The 25,557-nt window shown below is 41.0% G+C and overlaps 2 protein-coding genes across 5 annotated transcripts in view; one reads left to right on the top strand and one right to left on the bottom strand.

The window, feature by feature from the left end:
- Positions 1-1,875: 1,875 nt before the first annotated feature.
- Positions 1,876-23,763, bottom strand: tmem242 (transmembrane protein 242). Of its 4 annotated transcripts, none has more exons than XM_048600874.1 (5): positions 23,575-23,763; positions 23,142-23,311; positions 17,711-17,811; positions 10,328-10,465; positions 1,876-2,052 (listed from the first exon to the last, which is right to left on the bottom strand). In XM_048600874.1, exons 2-5 carry the CDS (start codon positions 23,269-23,271, stop codon positions 1,939-1,941), a joined length of 483 nt encoding a protein of 160 aa, XP_048456831.1. In that variant the 5' UTR covers positions 23,272-23,311; positions 23,575-23,763; the 3' UTR covers positions 1,876-1,938. The 4 variants fall into 4 exon arrangements, with proteins under 4 accessions (XP_048456831.1, XP_048456829.1, XP_048456828.1 ...); XM_048600872.1 differs by having other exon boundaries at positions 23,431-23,589; XM_048600871.1 differs by lacking the exon at positions 23,575-23,763 and adding an exon at positions 23,426-23,564.
- Positions 23,764-24,054: 291 nt separating this feature from the next.
- The window catches only part of LOC109924551 (palmitoyltransferase ZDHHC14), a 165,226-nt gene continuing 163,723 nt past the window's right edge, over positions 24,055-25,557 (top strand). The window contains exon 1 of the mRNA XM_048600870.1: positions 24,055-25,078. Within this exon, the coding sequence (XP_048456827.1) occupies positions 24,852-25,078 (227 nt within the window). The 5' untranslated portion in view covers positions 24,055-24,851. The remainder of the gene's footprint in view (positions 25,079-25,557) is intronic.

Below are 25,557 nucleotides of genomic sequence, written 5' to 3' on the forward strand. Positions count from 1 at the left end.
AATAGGTGCTCTCTTAGGCCATAGAAATACAGCGAGACTTTACTATAAAAGCATCTTCAGCTGATTTTAATTCAAATGTTGATAAACGTAAAACACATTTGATGGTCATTGGACCTGAAATATTAACACTGGTTTCTCTCCACAGATACTACCAGACTTAGCTGAGCTTTTCCAGAAATACAGTTACTCCCATGTCCATGGGTATATGTTTGTAGATTTGGGGTGACAATCTAGTGAAAGCACCATAGGTTCATCTGAGCAGTTGACGAATACAATGAAAGAGAGCTCGTTTTACGATCAGAGGAGCATGTGAACCCAAGGGTATACTGAGCACCAAGTTAATGATATAGGTCTGGAGTCCATTAAGATGGCAGTTGCTGGATGCACAGCATAAGATGCTTGCAGACCTGATGGATACTCCTGAGGATGTGTACTTGTCTCAGACAGTGAAGGTGTGCATCCAGTGCTGTCATTTTCCTCTCATCTGTGCATTTTCATCTTTCACTGAGACACTGGTGACTCTCAAAGGGAGTCAAATCCAGCACAGCAATCAATGATCTGGTGATGCGTACAAACTTGCATGTCATTGCATTGTCTGAGTTCTACATAGCCATGGCAAGGTGGTAGTGGTCATGATGGTGGTGTGGGGTGGGGGAGGGGAGAGGGTGGGGTTGGTGTGGTGTCGTGTCACATTGCTATCATCCTCATCTGGATTTCCTATGTGTGCTTTTGGTGTGGACAGCAGCTTCTTCACCCCTGCAACTGACACCAGTACTGCAACTTGTGGTAATAACTGAACATGCTAGGGCCCTCCAAGATTGGGGCAACGAGGGCATGTCACCAAGGTCCTCCCAAGATACAGACAGCAGGTCAGCAGCCTACCTCTACCATAGCTGATTCTGCAGGGAGAAGCACATGCAAAGGAACTGAAATACTACAAGCTGTCCTTGGAGCTCAGCTGTGAATATATTGTTAAAGTTATCACTGGAGTTTGTAATAAATACATAATCGGCAACATCTGCCTCCATTATATGGTGGCCTTCTAGAACTTTAGTACCCTTGCTTGTCCTGACATTGGGAGGGACCATAGATAGCATAGGTAAAGTGAAAAGCAAACACTAAGAAACTAGGTTTCAGTGGGTGCCAGGCCATTTAAATTAAGGAAATGACAATAGTGCAGGAGTATAGATCTTTGTTGGATTGGAATGATTAGGCAGCAAGGGTCATCTGAAATGCATTTATGTAGGCTTCAACTATGTTTATTACCTGGCTCAATGGTGTAATCTCTAGGCTCCTTCATGGTGCATCAGCTGCTCATCACCTTCCTTCCTATCCTCCAGCTCAGAGAAGGTCATGCAATCCACTACATCCTAATTGCCCAACATTCGCTTGCTAAGTAGTACCAGATGTGAAAAACACAGCCTACCACAATACCAGGGACTCTCAATGCAGCATATTGAAGGATTCCACCAGATTGATCCAGACACCTAAAATCAGATCTTCAAGAGACCTTTGGCTTGCTCAATTCAAGTTGTCACATGACAACATTGTACTACTTCTCTACATCTATCCTTGAAGGAGGTTCCAAGTATGTAGGCATCAAGGCTGCTCCTTGGGAAGAATGCCAGATGTACTGGTTGGATTGTGGACTAGTTGGACTTTAATGGATTGACAGAAGGCTGCCAGCTGTCCTGTGGGAGCCTTGAGAACCACTTGCATTTATTTAAAATATGCACAATTTTGTTCAATAGCTGTACTGCAGCAAATAAAAATAATCTAGAATGGGGGTAACTGCAGTGGACAAAGCTACACGCTGGAACAATATTTAGGGGGGAGGGTGGTGGCGAAAGACAGGATTTTCAATAATTCCATAAATGTATAAAAGTTGCATGTTTATTTTTGTTTTCTTTTTACATATGCACACTAATCAGTGCCAAACTACTTTGATTTGAACAGATTTTCCAAACTGAGTTGCTCAGCACCCGGTGATACCTCTGTGCTTTTTGGAATTTCAGGAAACATTGATTGCATCTTTTCTCGGAATTCTGTCAGCTGCAGAAAAGATGGGAAGAAAATTATTAATCATTCTGAATGAAACTCAATGACACAATGTGAATACAGATAAATGTAATTTTTGCTTGTTTAAATTAATTTGTAGTCAGATCAATTGAAATGGGCAGGGAGATGAATTCCTTTTGCTCCTATTTGTGGAGAGATAACCTTTACATTCCTTTGAAATTAAAAGCAATTATGTTTCAAAATGGCTATTTCTTCCACTGTCTCCATTTCTTTATAATTAACCAGGGATAGTGTACAAAAATCAATGGTCTAACATTTTTTGTGATATTATTTCAACATTACAAATGTAATGTTGAGAGTTACACAGACATTAAAAACCCACTTAACATTTGTCTCTTCTTATCCAACTCCAATACAATTATGAAAAATATTGATATAGATCAAATTGAATGGGGTGAAATCAGATCTGCTCTGCTGAGGAAGATGTTAACAATGACCAGTAACAATGCCTAAATAAAACTACCTGTTTATTTTAACATATATGTTTCTCTATTAAAAGGGGCAACAAGCCCCAGCTCTTTTACAGCTATCTTTTGGTATTTTGCAAGGAAATTAAAGGTTACAGTTCAGCTGGTCCTATCATTATTCTCATGTAATATCTTAAGTGTGCACTCTTCAGATGAAGTCACTGATTGGCAATGAGATACAAATATTTCTCACTGATTAATTGTTTCTTTCCTTATCCTAACAGTCACTGTAGTGGTCAGTCTGAAAATAAGTTAAACTTAGCAAAAATCTTATAAACATTTGGCAAGATTACATTTGGAGTCTGGTACTTCAGAGACATTACCTAGTCCTTCATACGTGAGACTGAAAATATTTCTAACTCTCTAAACATTTTATGATTTCTTGTTTCAAACTATGTCTCTCAGTTCAGTGAATCAGTGATGGCCAGTGTTTCCTATATGGGAGGTTATCCAGTATCAGGCACAGCTGGCCATCAAGGGAATTGACCCAGCACATTAACGTTAGTAATCTATTAGCCAAACTTGCTGGATCTACTGGAATGCTGTTGCCACAGTATTCAGCAATATGAAGGGGCAAGTGCAGAGTACTGTGCATATAAAAGGCACAGGTCATCAAACATACATCTTATTGACACAACTGAATGCAACAATGGAGATCATAACTCAAATCTTCTGCTGAACATCCCTCCCATGGCTTGCTTGCAAATATTATGGCAGTGTAGATCTGGTGACTGATGAAACATGCAAACTGGTTGCAATCATCCATGCTGCAACTTACTCACCACTCTAGGATGACTTGTTCATACACTTACATCGCTGCGCCCTTATGGAATAACTTTGAGCAAAATCTACCAGCAGATATTGTTTAGTTCAAGCAATGGGAGACAGGAAGTTACTAACAAACTCCATCTGTTGAATTACCACCGTAACAGTGGCACTTGTTAAACCGGTTCAGGCGCACGTCAGGCTCCTACATAGTCAACCTCACTGTTCAATCATCAGTGTAAATCCCCCACACACTTGTGGAGTGATACTATTAATGTTTCATATTGTGGAAGGGACGCTCCCAGCAGATTAATCACTTTAAACTGAGCAAATGAGGAAGCTCTTGCTTTCCTTTGGAGATTTACATCCATTAAATAAATAAATGGAGTATGTGTTTCCAGACGCCAAGAACTGGTGCATACACAGATGCATTCCTTTCTGTGATGCCAGTCAGCCACATCTGGACTGGATTGACACTATGCATCTATGTATGTGCAAATGCCATCATGACATTAGTGCAGGAAGTTACCTCCCATGCATGCGCACGGCAGTCAACATCACTTTCCTCATGTCACTGCATATTCCTCCACTGGTATTTGAAACATCCATGAAATGCTAAGGCAGCAAGGTACAGGACATGATTGCTCCAGCCGTAATATCAGCGCTGGGCAAAAGGTGTCAGCTTTACGTTTGATCAACGTTCCCTCTAAGCTGCACAGCTATGCAATGCTGGAAGATTTTAAGAAGCTGATCGGTGTGCCGACACATTGGCTTCTGCTGGAGGAAACTGTTGCCACATCTGAACCTTGGAAGTTCGAGTAGTAAAAGAAAAAATTAGGGAGATGTTGCATTTGATGAAATACTTCTGCTGCGGATAGTTAGGAGATGTTTCTACCTGGCCTGCAAATGTATGAACAGTGTGAACTTTGTTAAATACAGGTGCCAGCTTGTCACCTGATATGGCATTGCAATGCTGCGTCTTGTATCCGTATGCACACGTTTCACCACTAGGCAGTGATGTTAATGTTAAACACAACCAAAAACAAATAACTCAGTTCACTAAACTTCTATCCACACTAAAGAGTTTACAATGGGTAACAATGTAATGGAATATGACATCACAATTTTTTGACGGTTCTATAGTTCCACTAATTTATAGTCCTGAAATCCAAATCCATCTCAATACATTAACTGCAATCTCATGTGCTTTACTTTTACAGTTATCTCTGATGTGGGACATAAGAACTAGGAGCAGGAGAAGGCCATCTGGCCCCTCAAGCTTGCCCCGCCATTTAATAAGATCATGGCTGATCTTTTTGAGACTCAGCTCCACTTACCCGCCCAATCATCATAACCCTTAATTCCTTTACTGTTCAAAAATTTATCGAGCCTTACCTTAAAAACATTCAGTGAGGTAGCTTCAACCGCTTCACTGGGCAGGGAATTCCACAGATTCACAACCCTTTGGGTGAAGAAGTTCCTCCTGACCTCAGTCCTACATCTGCTTCCCTTTATTTTGAGGCGATGCCCTCTAGTCCGAGTTTCACCTGCTAGCGGAAACAACCTCCCTGCCTCCACTTTATCTATTCCCTTCATAATCTTATACGTTTCTATAAGATCTCCCCTCATTCTTCTGAATTCCAATGAGTATAATCCCAGTCTATTCAGTCTCTCCTCATAATCCAAACCTCTCAACTCTGGAATCAACCGAGTGAATCTCCTCTGCACCCCCTCCAGTGCTAGTATATCTCTTCTCAAGTAAGGAGACCAAAACTGCGCACAGTACTCCAAGTGTGGCCTCACCAGGACCCTATACAGCTGCAGCATAGCCTCCCTGTTTTTAAACTCCATCCCTTGAGCAATGGCAGACATAATTCCATTTGCCTTTTTAATCACCTGCTGCATCTGCAATCCCACCTTCAGCGATTCATGCACAAGGACACCCAAGTCCCTTTGCACAGCAGCGTGCTGCAATTTTTTACCATTTAAAACATAGTCCATTTTGCTGTTATTCCTACCAAAATGGATGACCTCACACTTATCAACATTGTACTCCATCCGCCAGACCTTTGCCCACTCACTTAGACTATCTATATCCCTCTGCAGACTTTCAGTGTCTTCTGCACACTTTGCTCTACCGCTCACCTTAGCATCATCTGCAAATTTTGACACACCACACTTAGTCCCCAACTCCAAATCATCTATGTAAATTGTAAACAATTGAGGTCCCAACACTGATCCCTGAGGCACACCACTAGCCACTGACTGCCAACCAGAAAAACACCCATTTACCCCTACTCTTTGCTTTCTACTGGTCAACCAATCCTCTATCCATGCCAATACACTACCTGTAATACCGTGCAACTTTATCTTATGTGGCAGCTTGTCAAATGCCTTCTGGAAATCCAGATACACCACATCCACAGGTTCCCCGTTGTCCACCATGCAAGTAATGTCCTCAAAGAATTCCACCAAATTAGTTAAACATGACCTATCCTTCATGAACCCATGCTGGGTGTTCCAAATGGGACATTTTATATCCAGATGTCTTGCTATTTCTTCCTTAATGACAGATTCAAGCATTTTCCCCACTACTGAAGTTAGGCTAACTGGCCTATAGTTACCTGCTTTTTGTCTACTTCCTTTTTTAAACAGCGGCGTCACATTGGCTGTTTTCCAATCTGCGGGAACCACCCCAGAGTCCAGTGAATTTTGGTAACTAATTACTAGTGCATTTGCTATTTCCCCCATCACCTCTTTTAGTACCCTGCAATGCATTTCATCAGGGCCAGGAGACTTGTCTACCTTTAGCCCCATTAGCTTGCCCAGCACTGCCTCCTTAGTGATAATGATAGTTTCTAGGTCCTCACCTGCTTTCACCTTCTTGCCATCAGTTGCGGCGTGTTATTTGTGTCTTCCAATGTGAAGACCGACACAAAATAACTGTTGATTGTCTCGGCTATTTCCTCATTCCCAGTTATTAAATTGGCCTTCTCATCCTCCAGAGGACCAATGTTTACCTTCACCACTCTTTTACGATTTACATATTTATAGAAACTTTTGCTGCCTGTTTTTATATTCTGAGCTAGTTTACTCTCATAATCTATCTTACTTTTCTTTATAACTTTTTTTGTGGCTTTCTGTTGGCCTTTAAAGATTTCCCAGTCTACTAGTTTCCCACTACTCTTTGCCTTTTTGTATGCGTTTTTTTTCAATTTGATACTTTCCTTTATTTCCTTAGACATCCATGGCTGGCTCTCTCTTTTCCTACAGTTCTTCCTTATCACTGGAATATACTTCTGCTGAGCACTGTGAAAAATTGTTTTGAAAGTCCTCCACTGTTCCTCAATTGACCCACCATAAAGTTTTTGCTCCCATTCTATCTTAGCTAACTCCTTCCTCGTTCCTTCATTGTCTCCTTTGTTTAAGCACAGGACATAGGTACTGGATTTAACCTTCTCACGCTCCATCTGTATTTTAAATTTGACCATACTGTGATCGCTCCTTTCGAGAGGATCCCTAACTGTGAGATCATTAATTATTCCTGTCTCATTACACAGGACTAGATCTAGGATAGCTTGCTCCCTTGTAGGTTCCATTACATATTGTTCAAGGAAATTATCGCGGATGCATTCTATGAACCCCTCCTCAAGGCTGCCATGACTGACCTGGTTTGACCAATCCATATGTAGATTAAAATCCCCCATGATAATTGCTGTACCATTTTTACATGCATTAGCTAATTCTATGTTTATTGCCCGCCCCACCACAATGTCATTATTTGGTGGCCTATAGACCACACCTATCGGTGACTTCTTCTCCCTGCTATTCCTAATTTCCACCCAAATGGATTCAACGTTTTGTTCAGTAGAACCTATGTCATCTCTCACTACTGCCCTGATATCATCCTTAAAAATCAGAGCAACACCACCTCCCTTACCTTCCTGTCTGTCCTTCTGAACAGTTTGATACCCCTGGATATTTAACTTCCAGTCATGACCATCCTGTAACCATGTCTCTGTATTGGCCACTAAATCATACCCATTTGCCATGATTTGCACCGTCAACTCATCCACCTTGTTTCGAATGCTCCAAGCATTCAGATAAAGTGCCCCTATGCCAGTTTTTGCACCTTCTTTTTGGGTCCTATTACCTCCATTACTAACAGCTTTTGAGTTCTCCTTCCCTTTAACTTTTTTCCTAATTTTCAATGGAGTTGAAGCTTCCTCATCACCTGCTAACCTGCTGCTTTGCCTTACATTAATTGTTATTCTCCCTCTACGCTCACTTCTCCGTTCCCCCCTACTTACTAGCTTAAAGTCCTATTAACCACCCTATTTACCCTTTTCGCCAGAACACCGGACCCACCCCTGTTCAGGTGGAGTCCATCCCAGCGGTATAGCTCCCTCCTGTCCAAGAACTGATGCCAGTGCCCCATGAAAAGGAAACCCTCATTCCCACACCACTCTTTTAGCCACGTATTTACTTCCCTGATCCTCGCCTCCCTATGCCAATTTGCACGTGGCTCGGGCAGCAATCCAGAGATTATGACCCTTGAAGACCTGTTTTTTTAATTCTGTTCCCAGCTTTTCATAATCCCGAAACAGGTCCTTTTTCCTAGTCCTGCCTATGTTGTTGGTACCTACGTGGACCACAACAACTGGATCCTCTCCCTCCCTCTCTAGTATCCTCTCAAGCCGGTCAGAGATGTCTCGCCCCCTTGCACCAGGCAGGCAACACACCATGCGGGATTCTCTATCCTGCTCACAAAGGATACTGTCTATTCCCCTGATGATGGAATCCCCTACAACTACAATCTGTCTTTTTGCTCCCCCCTCTTGAATGGCCTCCTGGACCATGGTGCCATGGTCAGCTGACTCATCCTTCCTGCAGCCCTGTTCCTCATCCACGCATGGAGCAAGTGCCTCATACCTGTGGGACAATGTCAAGGGCTGCGGCTCCTGTGTTCCTGTCTGCAGGGTCCCTCTACCTGCCTCACTCGCAGTCACACACTGCTGTCCCTGCCCGCCGATCGAATTAACATTAGTCAATCTACCAGGTGTGACTGCCTCCTGGAACACAGTATCCAGGTATTTCTCCCCCTCCCGGATGTGCTGCAGTGTTTGGAGTTTGGATTCCAGCTCATCAATTTTGAGCCGGAGCTCCTCAAGCAGCCAACACTTGCTGCAGATGTGGTCACTGCCGTTCTCAATGGGATCAGCTCGCTCCCACATCATACAGCTACAACACATCACCTGGCCTGCCATCTCTACTTAGTTAATTATTTAAAATTAATTAGTTTTTTTTAGTTTTGCAGTGTTCGCTGCACCAGTAAGTTTACTCTGTTATATACTCAAAACAGACTCTGACTTTGCGTTCCGACCCACTCCCAGGGGATTTGGCGTCTAGTGACCACCCCGAAAGATAACAAAGAGATAAGGAAAAAAAAATGGAAATACCTTCCCAGGCTGCCCTCGCGCTTCCTCCTGGACTCCTGCCGCTGAAACAACTGAAAGGCCGCAGTCACGCAAGGTAAGTCTTTTATAATCGAAAAGCTTACCTTCCCAGGCTGCCCTCGCGCTTCCTCCCGGACTCCCGCCCCTGAAACAACTTTGTTGGACTCCTCCTGAAAGTCCATACAAAGCACATCCACTAGCTCCCCCTAATTAACTTTAATAGTTACAGTCTCGAAGAATTCCAGTAGATTTATTAAGCAGGATTTGTCTTTGGTAAATGCATACTGAGTTTGTCTGATCCTGCTACCGTTTTCCAAGTGCTCTCCTATGAAATCATTGATAACTAATTTGAGGATTTTTCTCACTGCCGGCATCAGGCTGACTGGTCTATAATTGGATTTCTCTCCATCTCCTTTTTTAAATAGAGGGGTTATATTAGCCACCCTCTAATCTATAGGAAATGTACCAGAGTCTCTAGAATCTTGGAAGATGACCCCCAATGTACCTACTCTTTCTAGGGCCATTTCCTTAAATATTCTGAGATGAGAATTATCAGGCCATGGGAATTTGTCAGCCTTTAATCCCAACATCATTTCCTAGTAATACCGATTTCCTTCACTTCCTCCTTCACAATGGTACCATGTTCCCCAAAATTTCTGCTATGTCATTTGTGTCCTACTTTGTGACCACAGAACCAAAGTATGTATTTAGTTGGAAAATCATTTCTTTGTTCCCATTATTAATTCCCATTTCTGATGGTAAAGGGCCTGCATTTGTCTTCACCAATCTTTCTTCTCTTCACATACCTAAAAACTTTTACAGTCAGTTTTTACGCTCCCCACAAACTTACTCTTGTACAATATTTTCCCTTTCTTAATCAATCCCTTTATCTTCCTTTGCTGAATTCTAAATTACTCGCACTCCACAGGGTTATTTCTTTTTCTGGACAATTTGCATGCCTCTTTCTTGGTTCTGATACTATACCTAATCCATGCTTTTGCTACGTTATCCATTTAACTTTTGTGTCAGACAAGAATGAACAGTTGTTGCAAGGGCTCCACGATTTCTTTGAATGTTAGCCATTGCCTTTCCACCATCATCCCTTGTTCCCTAATCCATCATTGGGATCAAACTGTAACATTAATCTGAGGCTTGAACAGATTTGGGAGTTGGAGCAAAGATGACTTCACAGTCAGTCTAGAGTTGCTAAGAGTTGGTCAGTGGGCCAAAAGAGCCCATGGGAGGTACAGGTAGCTTTAAATTTAAATTTTAGGTTTCCTTATAGGAACATGTAGCAACTTATTGGAGGTGCACATTCCTGTGGTTCCTGCTCCCATCTGCTGAGCAAATAGTGGGTATAGATAGGACTCTGGGAAAATGTTCAGAAAGCACTTTTAGTCACGCCTTCCTGTTCCTTATCCACACTTCCAGACAAAGAATTTGAAGTAAAAACTTGATATAATGAAAGATCATTGGTGTTACAAATTGCAGTTATGGACAACAGCATAATATAAATCTTCACTGTTGTTGATTTGGGATATTAAAATAAATGATACTTACACTGTGTACTCCTAAAGTCTTCCAGATTGTAAGACTAAGCAAACCAACCCCACACCAAGCATAAAGAGAACCCCAGCCTAGGGCTCTCAAGGCCAGTAATGCCCCACTCTCAGGAACAGCAATAGTTGCATTAACTCCCTAGAAGAGAAGGGAAGAACATAGAAAAAAACTTGTATTCATATAATGGAATGCATGATCATGGAGCATCTTTACAGTCAATTAAGTACTTTTACACTGTAGTCACTGTATCAAAAGGAAGAATTTTATCCTGCACGTGTGTCAGATTCCTGGAAGTTGCCAAAATATTTTCATATTTCAGCAGCCCAATATCCTAAACCTTTTCAAACCTGGAACCGCCTTTAATAATGGTTAGTTTAAAATCTGGATGATGACACCTCTAAGGAACCCCACTGATAAATACCAGGCATGCTGATCATATAAAAAATAGATGTGTTAATCTACAAGCCATTGGCAAGCTCAAATTGTTTCAAGTACCCAAACAGGTCTAAAGGCAAATACAGTGCTCAAGGTAATTGTGACGTATTTTGTTCTGCACAATGTCAGCCAAGTCTATTGTTTTTGGAGGAACAAATTAATTAGCATTCTACACCCCATGAGGATTCCAGTGGAAGACAAGAAGGGAAAGATTAAGCTGGGGTCACTGATTCAAGATTCCTGCATATATTCCTGGTTAGGATTTATGTCATACAGCCTAATAAATTGAGAAGAGACTCAGATTCAGGACCACATTCATTTATTTTCATGTGTATGCATGGAGAGCCAGTCTTATCACTATGGAGTGTAAAACCAACGCTGCCTGGGAGCAGACACCTCTTATCTTTATGTAAATATTTCAATATTACATATAGCAATTCCCACGATTCATTTCCCAGGTGTCTTTTGTAATTTTGTGTTTTCCCAATGTTTATACAGGTGTTGTCAATACCAAGGCTCAGTCAGTCACATACTGTATCAATAGCTATCAAATCCCTTCAGCGCCAGTGGCACAATTAGAAGTCCTATGAGCAACCACTCATCAATTATCCAGGCACCAGTTAGTCTTGGCCGGTTCATCTCTTCACATCCGTCCTCAAACAACTGAAAATCGAGTTGCCATTCAGCAGGTAAGAATGTTGAACACAGGAAAGTGTTAATAAACCTCATGAATAAGTAAATATAAATTAAACTTCAAAGATATGCAAGTAGGTGTTTCTGGAAATGTAGATGAGCTTTTCCAAAATGCTCCAATTGTCACATCTGTTATTCATTTCTGACCAGACAAAACATTTTAGTTTTAAGACTCAAGCTGACATTTCTTAGAATATTGCCTAATTTTATAATAAAATTTTTGGCTTTTCCAGTCCTTTTTCAGATTTCAATGTTGCTGTTGACATCCAATGTTGCACTGCTCCCAAGACAGTTCAGTTCTCACATGCTTCAATTTGTTGTGAAGCCACACACTGGAGTATCTCTTTTCTTTGACATTTCCACAATGTATGCTTTCTTGCAGTTGAATGTAAATGCATGTTTCCAACTCTCTCTTACAAGTGTATTGATTGATATTTGGAAGTTAACTCAGATTCCACCTGAAATGGCAAAATGTACAATTGCTCAGGAATCCCTTGACAGCTGCAGTGGGCTTTGCTATGGCTTTTCATTAAGCATCTGTTTCAGAGTTCCATGACCAGAAAGGTTTGGGGGTGGGGGTGGGGTGTTGGTGGTGTCGTGTGTGAGAGATGTACTGGCAACTCCATCAAAATAAGGATGTCTAATTAACAGCACTCCAGCATGGATTAGAAGAGCTGATGGTGCAGCAATCATAAGAATGGCGAGGAAACTTGGACAGCTAATGAACAGTACAGCACAGGAACAGGCTTTAGCCCACAATGTCTGTGCTGACTGTGATGACAAGATGTCTTTGTACAGCTGTGGCAATCTCCTTAATCAATGATATAACTTCCCCTCCCTTTTACCATCCCTCTCTATCTTGCCTGAAACATCTAAACCCTGGAATGTTGAGCTGCCAGTCCTATCCTTCTGTCAACCAAGTTTCTGTAATGGCTACCAAATTGTAGTCCCACATACTAATCCAGGCTCTAAGTTCACCTGCCTTACCTGTTATACTCCTTGCATTAAAATAAATACAGTTTAAAACTGTTAGTCCTGCCATGTTCATTCACCCTTGCTTATCCTTCCTATTACTTGACTTAACGTCAACCTTCTCCTCAATCATTCCACATGCTGACCTACTGCTCTGTTTCCCACCCCTCAACCACACTAGTTTAAACCCTCCCAAATGGCACTACCGATCACTCTGCAAGGATATTGGTGCCCCTCCAGTTTAGGTGCAACCCATCCTTCTTGTATAGGTCCCACCTGCCCTGGAAGAGAACCCAATAATTCAGGGGCCCTCCCTCCTACACCAGCTTTTTATCCATGTATTCATCTGTTATTACCTTGCTACTTTGGGCCTCACCACACCTGGCACCGAGAGTAATTCTGATACTACCATCTTCGAGGTCCTGCTTTTCAAATTTCAACTTAATTCCATATATTCCCTTTGCAGGATCTCATGTCTTTTTCTGCCTATGTTATTAGTACCAATATGGACCATGACCTCTGGATGCTCACCCTCCCCTTTCAGAATATCCTTTCTCTGCTCAGTGACATTCTTCACCCTGGCACCAGGGAGGCAACATACCATCCTGGAGTCTTGCTTGTGGCCACAGAAACTCCTATCTGTACCGCTGAATATCAAGACTCCTTTTGTTACTATTCGCCTACACTTTGATCCGACTGTATGACACAGCCAATTGTGGTGCCACTGATCTGGCTGCCTGTTGCTTTTCCCCCGAGAGGCTAGTCCACCTCAACAGCATCCAAAATAGTATATCTGTTTGAGAGGGGAATGGCCACAGGGGACTCCTGCACTGCTTGCGCACACTTACTAGTCTTCCTGGTGGTCACCCAATGTGTTCTTTTTGTGTAGCCCTTACTTGTGATGTGACCAGCTCACTAAATGTGCTATCAAAGATGCTCTCAGCCTCATTGATGCTCCATAGTGTGTCCATCTGCAACACCAGCTATTCCATGCGGCAAATCAGGAGTTGCAACTGAACACACTTCCTGTGTATATGGTCACCATGGACACTGAACGTGTTCCTAATTTCCCACACTTCAGGAGGAGCATTCCACTGGGCCGAGTTCTCCTGCCATTGTGAACCTTATCAACTACAAACAATAAACTAGGAACCAGTTACACAATCTTACCCACTACTCACTAAAATCAGATTTCTCACTCTCTCTTCAGATCCTAACTACAAACTGCAAGAATAAATACTTTACACTCTGTCTCTCTCCAGACACTACTCACTCAGACTCCAGACCTGGTTTCTGAATAGCCAATCCTATGTCATTTTTGGAGTTGTGATGTCGCCTCCGGAGCTCTGCCTCTGGATCCAGCTCCACAGTGCTCCAACAGACCTTGATCTAGGTGCCACTCCTCAGGCTTTATCAGGATCACTGCCATTGCTGCCATTTACAGCCAGGTTCGGTTTCCTCTGCTCCCACTGCCATCGTTGCTCTAACTCAGGTTGCCTGCCTTTGATCTCTCTCTCGTCTGCTGTGGAAGGTGAATTTGTGAAGTGAGGTGTTTTTCCAAGGGTGCAAGGCAGCAGCCAACCTCTTCAATCAAGTATGTGCATATTGAATAGGCCAATAAAGTCATCAGCTGCGATACAGTCTCTCTAACCCGAAAACAGTGCACCAAGAGTATCCAGAGCCCCAGAAGGGCAGAAAAAGCAAACGGCATAACATTTTTAGTACTAAAGACCATTTCTTTTATAGATTAATATCAATAATCTAGAATTGGATATACAGGACACAATTCCAGTTTTGTGAATGGCACAGCACTTGGGAACACAATTCTAAAGAAGACAAAGTTTGATTTCAAGAGGATATTCATCGGCTGGTGGTCTGGCTGGACATATGCAGATGAAACTTAGATGGACAGAGGTGTAAAATGATACGTTTTTGGAGGCAGAATGAGGAGAGGTCATAAAAAACACAATAAAAATTAAAAAAAAAAGAATAAGAGATGAGAGACTTCAGGTCTGAGAGTAGATTGGAGAAGCCAGTCCTGTTCTCCTAAGAGAAGAAAAGGTTGAGAGGCAATTTTATCAAAATCATAAGTGGTCCATACATAACAGATAGAGTGAAAATGTTTTCGGCAGTAGGTGAAAACCAGTGACACTCATTTAAGCTGAATAGCAGAAAGAAAAAAAAGGCGCTGCTCAAGATTGCGCTGGAAGCAAATTCAATCATTGCTTTTAAAAGGCATTGGAAAAATATCTGAATAGGAATAAATTTGGACTAAGGGAAAAGGCAGGTGAGCAGTAGTAACTGAATGGCTCTTGCAGATAGCCAGCATGGAAATAATGGGTTGAATGTTTTCTTTTTATGCTGTAACCACTCAATGATTCTATGACTGAGGTGGGCAATGGATAACGAGAGGTGAGAGGGTGGAACAAGATGAGATGCTCAAAAGGAGGAGAAAGTGCCAGAAGGGGTTGACAGACTAAAGCATGATTTGGCGAGAAGAACCATATTGCCAAAGTCTAAATGGTCAGGCAGTGAGGTGTCATCACTCCTTAGCTAGGTTTCTGTTAAGGCCAGGATGGTGATGCAAACAACCACAAGAAGCTTAAGAGTGGTAATGGTCTTGTTGGTATGTCTTTTAAAAATTCAGTCTTGGGATGAAAGCATCATTATAAAGGGCACAGAAAAAATTTACAAGGATGCTGCCAATTGGAGAGTTTGAGTTTTAAGGACAGGCTGAGACTTTTTCCCCTGGAGTGTCAGAGGCTGAGGTGTGATCATACAGAGGTTTATAAAATCATGAGGAGCGTAGTTAAGGTGAATAGTCAAGGTCTTTATCCAAGAGTGGGGGAGTCCAGGTGGGATTAGTTCACTTTAGAATACCTGGTCAATGTGGATGAGTTGGACTGAAGGGTTTGTTTCTGTGCTGTATGACCCAATACTCTATAATTGTTCATTCCTAATTGCCTTTGAGCAAGCATTGGTTAGCCATCTCCTTCAACAACTGCAGTCCATGTGATGTAGGTACACTCATAGTTTTTAAACTTTTTTGTTGTGGCTTCAAACAACTGAGTGAATTGTTAGGCCATTTCAGAAGGACGTCAAGAGTCATCCAGATTGCTGTGGTTTTGGAATCAAATATGAGCCAGACTGGGTAAAGATAGTTTCTTTTCTTTTCTAAAGAACATCAGTAAACTAAATAAGTTTTCATAACAGTTTGGTAGTTTCAATGACTATTGTTAAGGAAATTTTTAAAAAAATCCAGATTTATAGAGTAACTATCACTGTGGGATTTGAACTCATTGCTCCACAGCATTAGTTTGAGTCTCTGGGTTTCTAAAAGCCTTCTGCGTTCTTAACACATCACAATAACAGAATGCTACATCCAGGAATCTTATACAGAAAAGGAAAAAATGAAGTTGGAAATTTGTTTTGACAGTTGATAACATCCTCAGTTTACACAAAGGCTTTTCTCTTTGCCTGCTTTACCACATTATTTAAAAAATGCAAGTTACATAAAATTAAGAAGAAATATCCTGTAGTATTTCAAAAACAATTTATTTCCAAAAGGTGAAACTGGCAATTCTTTATGAAAGTATTCTTACTTTGCACAAAATAGTAAAGAAAACACTGTACGCATTCACCATCTAAAATGCAATCCAGCTACATATGGTTTTATCAATTTGGGAGGAAAAAAAAGTGAGAAAACCACAAAAGCAAATAACACAAGGATCCAATGTGGAAAACAGTCCGGATCTTAGTCCATTTACAAAAAAGGAAATGTTGTTGTTTTTCTCAAAACAAAACAAAAACAAATGTTAAATTATAGTTCTACAATAACAGTTAGCTCAGTCCCAAAACTTAAATTACTTGTTATGATCCTTGGCTTGACTGTCAAATTTATGTTACAAACTGGCTAAAAGAAAGCTTACTCATCCTTAAACGAAGACAAAGTTAGAGATCCAGGGACTTATTCACAGAGTAAAACGGCCAGATTCCATTTTGAACAAACAACACTTAACTTTACAATATTAGGACAATAATACATTTTGCAAGACATGTATTAGTCAGAATTAATATGTGTAAAAATGGGAAATAGACATGATTGAACAACCCAAAGTGCACATCAAATAGCAAAATGTGATCAAGACAGATTCCACAGATTTCTCAAAGCAATTGACCCAGATATACTGATACAGTGGCTCATCTAATCTCATTAAGTTGCACAAGGGATTACAATTCTGAACTTTTGCTGATCTTACCTTGATACACCCTCTCAAAACCGCTGTGTCACAGATTGCCTTGGCGACTGCCCCTGTCTGGTCGATCAACCACTTTTTGTGTTTATTCTCACCTGACTCCAGTACCCTCAGAAACAAACCCTCAATTTTTTACTGACAATTAGCTTTAAAGAACCAGCCCTGCCCCTTTCCTCTGAGCTCCAATCTTGTTCAATTACATCAAACAAATACTGCTTATGAGTTACTCATCCCCAACCTGCAGTGACTGAGGAATTAATACTCACAGGCTTCTTCGAAGCAGCTCATGGCATCTCCAAACTCAGCCAGCAACCTTCCCACTTTCTCAGCACTTCTCCAGACCTGAACCCTGATTTCAACACTTAGCTGTCTATTAATTCCCAGAACTTCTTCCTCAGTTCTGACAGGACTGAACTAGCCAAGGGCTGTGATCTCTCACTGAATCCTTCTCAGAATCTGCATTGTCCTACTGCCTTCGTAGAAGTACAGTTAACTGCAACACTCCTAATATGGAGGCTAACTCTGTCTCCTTCTCCAGTTAATGGTGTTCTTTGAAGTCCTCTTCAGTGACCTCTAAGCTGCCTTGAGTAACTTACTGAAAACCTCCCAATTAGCCCCTCCAGTTTTCTAGGCAGAGTTGAACATTACGAACATTTTGAAACAGTTAAATGTAAGTGCCCTTGAAATTGAGTGTACCCTTTAGATCACATTCACAGAATGCTGGAATGGATTTCATCTCATTGTGCAACAAAAAAAAAGGTCAATCTTTCATTTTCTTATGAAACTTAAATTGTCTGTCTTTCACCTTAATTATTCTTATTTTGGGGTTAAATTTGTGTGGAAGTCAAATGTTATTAATGGTTCAGAGAGATCAATGGATGAAGTTCCATGATCTACATGTCCTGTCTCCTTGTCATTAAATCAAGAATGTCAGCCACCATAACAGCCACATACATGAAGTTTACTTTGTCAGTTACTGCAGCAATTGTATGTTACAATCTGTAAAATAGAAATTATTTAAGCTTACCTTATTGAACCATCCAGGATTTTTCTTTTTTGCTATTGCAAGAGTTGTGCCAAAACCTGCTAGCATCCCAGCTGTGCCTACCGACCCAAGGAACAGACCACCTAGCAAATTTCCGTAAAACATTTCAGATAATTTGTACTTTTTTCAAAAATAATAGATGGGCTAATGCAAAGGATGGTTGAGTAACTGAACTGTAAAGCCCACCAGAAATTAAATGTATTTTCTAATACTGTGATACTGAATTTTGTTCAGGTACGGTAAATTTCATAGCAGCTTTGATACATATATTACTATTTATATCATGCAGTACATTTAAAAAGACTCAAGGTGGTAAATGCACTAGCTGTATGTCATCAGGATACAGAGACAAGGAATATGTCAGGATAATTTGAGGCAGTAATTTGAACACTACAATTAGCTTCAGTCATATTTCAGAAATGTAAGGGACAGGTAAAAGTCATACTAGAGTTATGTAAGACCTTAAAGTGCTATAAATACTTCTGGACAGTACACTTTGAAACTTATAGAATACTGGGAGGCCTGGAGAGAATGGATGTGGAGAAGATGTTTCCAAGAGTAGGAGAGACTAGGATCGGAGGACTGAGTAGCTACACAATTCACTGGCCTCTGTTTTCTCTATGCTCTCTTCTTAGCCAGCTGACCTTTTAGTTTCCGTTCAGAGTGAAGGGACGGCCTTTTAGAATGGAGTTGAGCAGGAATTTCTTCAGCCAGAGGATGAAGAATCTGTGGAACTCATTGCCAAAGAAGACTTTGAAAGTAAAGTCATTGACTGTATTTAAGACATCTGTCTTAATTAGTTCTTCATTAGTAGGGGGATCAAAGGTAACAGGGAAAAAGGGAGGAGAACAGGGCTGAGAAATATACAAGTCATTATCAAATAGCGGAGCAGACTCAATGGGCCAAACAGCTTAATTCTGCTTCTATAACATATGGTCTTATGGACGTTGACACTGCCAACTGGGAGATTGTCAACTGACAGCCATGATCTTTGGAGGCTGATTATTTGGAAGGATGTCAGAAAAAGTGAACAAAAACTAAAGGCTCAGCTGACTAAGAAGAGAGCCCAGAGAAAACAGAGGCCAGGGAATCATGTAGCTGCTCAGCCCTCTGCATTGTTCTGCAGTAAATGCAGCACAGAGTGCCATGCGAGAGTGGGGTTCTTGACCCAAACGAAGGGTGCTTAACACAGATATGATCACTACATTGCTGACCATCATCTTATGAGATAGAAGGCCAGCATTGCGTCTTGACCACCAAGATGAAGCAGTGATTCCATGAAGAAGTCTGCGATCAGAAATGGGTCATTGCACGAAAAGACTTCATTATAAACTGTGTAGCACATAACATGAAGTGGAAAATCTGTTAAATCACATCCCAAACCTTGTGGTCAACAAAACATGGCAATAATTCCTAATAGATAATTTCAGAAAAGTACAAGCAGCCCCTAGCAATCAAAGTCTTTTTGCTTATTGTTTATGATCTACACAGCAAATTGCTGGAAATCATTCAACAAATTCTATAAACACTACTTCTGTCATTGTCGTTCTGAGCAAGCCATTTTCAAATTAGTCTTGCCAGAGACAATCACTATGGACGACGAGTCACAAACCTAATAGCAAACCTACATTGCATGGATTGCAGAAGTTCAAGGAGGTGCCTCACTACCACCTTCTCAGGGGCAATAAAGGATAGGCAGTAAATGATGGCCCAGTCAGTGATGCCCACATTCTGTGAGAATAAAAGAAAAAATTCCAGGCAGTTTACAGAGTTCCTAGCCAGCTGCTGAACTCACTACCATCCGTCATAAAGTTACAACCTAGAATCAAACAGTGGCATCAAATAATTCAACAAGATAATCAAGGTCAGTCCAATCAAAAAGGAGGCCACGTTCTTGAGAACGAGGCTGGCTGGATGGATGGATCAAGTGCCAATAGGGGGACATTAGAGGAATTTGATCATTGTATTATAAGGTTTAGGTTGGCATAGAGAAGGAAGAAAATTGAGAGGAAGAATAATTAACTGGGGGGAAAACCAACTTCAATGGGATAAGAATGGAGCTGGGCCAGATTAAATTGGTATCAAAGGTTGGTAGGCAAAACAGTAACTTAACAATGGGCTGCATTTAAAGTAGGTATAGTTTCAACACAGTCAAGTTTCATTCCCTACAAAGAGACATACAAGTTATAAAAGAATGGCAAAAGGAAAATTTGGGCTGATTGGGGTCTCAAAAGATTTACCCATGGAGGGAAGAGGCATATTTTTCTAATCAGCTAATTCAGGGATGTTATTACACACTTCTAGAGCCGGTGGGACTTGAATAGCATAGGTATTAAGTGAATATTTTGTACCTGCTTTTACCAAGCAAAAAGCCACTGTGTTAGTCCTGGTGAAACAGAAGATAAAACAAAACTTGAAGGGCGTAAATTGCTGAGGTAAAGGCATTGGATTGAATATGTATAACCAATGTTGATAAGGGACCAGATCAGATGTATCAAAGGATATTGAGGGAAGTGAGATTAGAAATTACAGAGGCACTGACCAAACTTTTTCCTGTCTTCTTTAGATTCAGGAAAATGCCAGAAGACTGCAGAATTGCAAACGTTACACCCTTGTTCTAGAAGGGTGTTAAGATAAGCTCAGCACTTACAAGCTCATTAATTAAGGGTGATGATGGGAAATTCTGGAAACAATAAATTTGTTCAAATTAATAATTATTTGGATAAATACAGTTTCGCTCAGGAATGCCAACACATGTTGTTAAAGGCATTTTGTGTTTAACTAACATACTGGAATTTTTCTGAATGAGGTAACTGTGAGAGTTAATGAAAGCAACGCTGTTGGTGTGGTGTACACAGACTTCCAGAAGTCATTTGATAAAGTACTGCAGAACAGACTTGTGAGTAAAGTTAAAGTCCAAAAATAAAATGGACAGTAGCAATACAGATATGAAACTGGTTGAGTAACAGGAAAGAGAGACTAATGATTAATGGATGTTTTTCAGATTAGAAGAAGATTTGTAGTGGAGTTCTATAGGTGTCCGCTTAGTGTCCTTGCTCTTCCTTATATATTAATAATCTAAGTCTTTGTACAGGGAACAATTTCAAAATCTGAAGATTAAACCAAACTTTGAACCAGGAGGAGGAAAATGTAGAACATCAAAGGTTTACAGAATTAGCAGACACAGGTCAGATAAAATTTTAGACACAGAAGCATGAAGTGATTCTTTTTGGTAGGAAGAATAAGTGATAATATCAGATAAAGAGTATAATTCTAAAGTGGGTGCAGGACCAAAGGGACTTCACTACATACGTGCATAAATCTTTGAAATTGTAAGGAAAGGTTGACTGATAAATACTTAAAAATAAACACTCAATCATCCAGGTTTTATTAAAATGGGAATTGAATACAAATGCAAGGAAGCAATATTAAAGTTAAATAGAAGTGGTTTGGCTTCAACTATTGTGTTCAGTTCTGAATGCTACATTTTGGGGAAGATGTGAAAGCATTAGAGAGTTCAGAAATGATTCAGGAAAATAGTTCCAGGGATAAAAAACTTCCATTACAAAGGCAGATTAGAAATGTTGGGACTGTTTTCCTTGGAGAAGGTCGAGAGGAGATTTGTTAGAAGTAATCAATCAATCAATCTGGATGGAGTAGACAAGGAAATACTGTTCCCTCGGTGGAAGAATTAAAGAACCCAGGGGTGCAGTTTAAGATTGAGAAACCTTTTCATGGATTATTAAATCAGATTGGTATTGGAAAGGAAACAAGTGTGCAGGGCTATGGGAGAAAGTTTGAGTGGAACTAGATAAAATGGTCCTTTGGGGAACTGACAGTCACGGTTGGCTGAATGGCTTCTTGCCGTGCTGTAATAATTCTGACAGCCCTAGAACTAACATTTTGGGAAAGCAAAGTATCCAACCATCTTTCATATCCTACTACACACAATCGTCCCACAAACACATCAGTTGAGCCAGTCGTAACTTTTGAATGTTGCTGTTCATTTTTAAAGGTCACCGCTATCCAACAACAATGACAGAGCAGAGGAAATTGCAAAGTGACAAGATAAAGCAAAAGCCTGTCCAACAAGCAAACACGTGCAAGAAAACCACAATTTGAAGTTTGAGATAACAAAAGTGTAGAGCTGGATGAACACAGCAGGCCAGGCAGCATCAGAGGAGCAGGAAAGCTGACGTTTCGGGTCTGGACAGCTTTGCTGCTCCTCTGATGCTGCCTGGATTGCTGTGTTCATCCAGCTCAACACCTTGTTATCTCAGACTCCAGCATCGGCAGTTCCTACTATCTCTCAATTTGAAATTTGAGACTGGGTTCACATCAAACAGCCGAAACATGGCCATAAGCTTGCAGGATCTCTATCAGGCCCAAAGCAGTTCATGCAGCTGCTCAGTATGAACCCTTGTCTGTTGGACAGAGTCTAACAAGTCTTATTCTTGCTAGCAACCGTACAAGATATTTTGAGGACTATGAATGACTGCGCTATTCATCATCTAATCCAAGGTGATCACATTCACCCACAGCTCCAAGGTCAGCACCAACATCAGCAGCCTCTATATTTCATATGATTTGTGTCATAATGCTTCTCAAAATGTCTGAGGTCACACAACACCAGGTCATAGTCCAACAGGTTTATCTGAAATCACACAAGCTTTCAGAGCACAGCCCTTCGTCAGGTGCAGTAGAGAGAAGAGCACATAGGCCCACAGTTTATAGGCACTCTTGGTCACCTGCAGAGACTTATCATCTGACATTCCACTCACACCAGTTGTATGATCTTTTGATCTCTCTGCTCTTGATCTCCCTATCTATAAACTGTGGATCCATATGCTCTTCTCTCTCACTGGACATGATGAAGGGCTGCGCTCCGAAAGCTTGTGTGATTTCAAATAAACCTGTTGGACTATAACCCGGCGTCGTGTGACTTCTGAATTTGTCCAGCCCAGTGCAACACTGGCACCTCCACATCTCAAAATGTCTGCTATCTCAGGCCGACCATGGGTTTCAGTTTCTGCAGCCGCACACACAATCGAACACCGAATAATAACAATGAACGGTAATAACGCCAGGGGGTGGTAAAAGGGAAACAGAAGAGGAATACCGGTGGAGGGCTTTTAGTATTCAGACCTGATGGATGAATCTGGGTGGAGATCAAGAAAGAAAACTATAATTGGAAATACAAATTCTGGTTCAACAACAGCCACGTATTCCCACACCACATCTGTTCACAACTACCGATGTTTAAGAGGAGAGATTGAAGAATTTTATTTGCTACTCTGATGTTTAGCTTTTTAAGAAGTCTATATCACGTTACAACACAGCATTAAAACAATAGACATCTTAAAAATAGCTCAGTGTACTGGAAAAATTTAGTGGAGATAAAAGTACCATTTACCTTTAATCATTTGCACTTTGTTTTCAGCAGTAGACTCGAGTATCTCGTTGTGGGCCCGTAGAACCGGCTCTCTCATAACACAATCACATTTAGTGTCTTCCAGACTGACTGTACTTTTATCAGTTGCCATCTCGATTGACGAAAACCAGAATAAATTATCTGCCCGTCACCTTTAAAATAAAAACCTCGAATGCAATCTGACATTTCTAATATACATTCTTTGACGAGCTAAAAGGTCAGCCCCTCATTCCTCGTAATGTATATTTATTATTACAATTCTTCACCTTACATTTCTACCGACAAGGAACCATTGCTGATTAATAAGTACACAAACAGAAGCGATCGTTAAGCTGTTAAGATCGGGTCGATAACGTCCTTTAGGTGAGCCCACATAGGGGCACTCAGGTTAAAAACACAGGAGCGCATCACCAACCCAATGAATCATGGCAATAGTAGTCTTTCCGCTCATTTCTGATTCATGTTTCTCGGCAGGCGCCATCTTATATGGACTACAAGTCCCAGAATGCTTCGGTGCGGGGCGCCGTCGGTACGTGACCGTCTTGCTGGGCCGAGTTGTCAGGGCCCGGTTTTTCTCTGTTCGCCTGGCGATTGAGAGTCAGGTGGAGGCAGTGATCGTCCGTTTCTTCGTTTTTATCTCCCTTCGCTGTTTCTTTATGCGAGTATCGATAGCGGTTTTCTTCGAATGGGTTTTCATCGGGTATGCTTGTTCTAATAAATCAACCTGAAGGCTTTGACTGGAGAAGGTATTTCGTTTATGTCATTTTTAAACGGAATACCCTCCTCGGGCCCGAATCTCTGTGAAGAGGAAGGAGCTGATAATGAGTGTATGTCTGGCCAGGAGGCAGCAGTGATCCACCCCATCCCCGTCTCTCGCTCTGGAGGAGCCATTTTTCGTGCTGAAAATCCACACTAGGGATGCAGCGACTAACTGGACGTCAAAAACGTCAGCCTCTCTGCTCCTATGATGCTGCTTGGCCTGCTGTGTTCATCCAGCCCTGCACCTTGTTGTCCCGGCTTAGGGTCGGCCGTTTTCTTTTTTAAAATCAGTTAACGTCCTAATTGAGGGTGCATTTAAGTTGCAAGGCGGCAACAACGCCGATGGGTGAGCAAAACCGAGAAGCAATTCGTCAGTCAGCACACGCATTGACTCTGGATTGTGAAACGTCTGTGCTAAAGCAACCCGAGTATTTATAAACATCTTGGAAAGTGGTCCTATCCCCAGGGAATCAGGTGTGAGGGCTTCCTCAGATTTTCGCTTAAAATTCGCAAAAACAGTCTAGAATGAGCCTGAGTATGTAGGGCACGAAATCGCATATTGGTAAACATTTAATCGATTTCATTGTGGGACTTAATAACTGCTCTGTAATAATTTTAAAGAAAATCAGGTCGATTTAAAGTGGGACTTGCATCAGATGCGTTAGAAATTGGCAGACCATTCGATTCTGTTTACGTCAGTTGGATATTTTAGGGGAAAAAAAGGCTGTTTTTATTTATTTAATTAATCCTTTGAGGATTCGAAATGTAATTGGAATAAAAAATACAAACGTAATATTGGTGTGCATTGAGAATATGCGAGTCGATGCAGACGGCGAGGAAATTCACGGATGGGGTATTATCGTGTTCCCAAGGTCCACTGATTTTAAATAGTTATCTTTCTTTTGGAACTGAGATATAACAATCCAAGCTTTGATGCCGCCCCCATTGAAACAGTGCGAATACAGTCAGATTACGACGCAGAGCTCGTCTCCCATGGAGTCTCCTAAAAAGAAGAAAATTCCGCGGAAGAAATGGGAGATTTTCCCAGGAAGAAATAAATTTCATTGCGATGGCAGGATCATGATGGCCAGGCAAACTGGGGTCTTCTATCTGACACTTGTCTTGATTGTGGTCACCAGTGGACTTTTCTTTGTATTCGAGTAAGTAATATTGTTTCATAACAAGTTTATTTATTTTAAAATGTTTGAAATTCAAATTTCCCAGATGGGAAATAGTAGTACATATATTTCTGATTTACTTCAATATATGTTTCAATCCAGTAAAATATCACTAAATATCAACAAAATATCAATAAATAATATATGTTGCAATCACATGCTGTATTAATTTTATAGTGACAAGTGTAAATTGTACTCCAGTCTGTGCTCATGAACGAATGATCCCAACCCCGTACAGTTTACTCATGGCAGAGTTTATTTTTAAAAAGAGTTTCCTGTCAACTCAAAATCCAAAATTTGCCGTTCTCGTCGTGTTGCTCTGCTGTTAATTTAACAAATGTGAATATGAACAAAAAGATATGACTGGCAAGTTAATGACTGAAATGCACTGAACTGTGTGAAGTTGTTCCGTTTGCATGATAGATGCTGGCCGCACCCACATAATGTGTTTTTTTTTGTAT

The sequence above is a fragment of the Rhincodon typus genome, chromosome 9 (assembly GCF_021869965.1).
Source record: "Rhincodon typus isolate 14 chromosome 9, sRhiTyp1.1, whole genome shotgun sequence".
Lineage (NCBI taxonomy): Eukaryota > Metazoa > Chordata > Chondrichthyes > Orectolobiformes > Rhincodontidae > Rhincodon > Rhincodon typus.

What these genes read in the sequence shown, in the direction of transcription:
- tmem242 (XM_048600874.1), bottom strand. Translation starts at nt 23,271, where the DNA reads ATGGCAACTGATAAAAGTACAGTCAGTCTGGAAGACACTAAATGTGAT. An exon ending in CAAAGTGCAAATGATTAAAG is followed by an intron (nt 17,812 to 23,141) that starts GTAAATGGTACT and finishes GAAATTTGCTAG; the next exon opens with GTGGTCTGTTCCTTGGGTCG. An exon ending in ATCCTGGATGGTTCAATAAG is followed by an intron (nt 10,466 to 17,710) that starts GTAAGCTTAAAT and finishes CTTCTCTTCTAG; the next exon opens with GGAGTTAATGCAACTATTGC.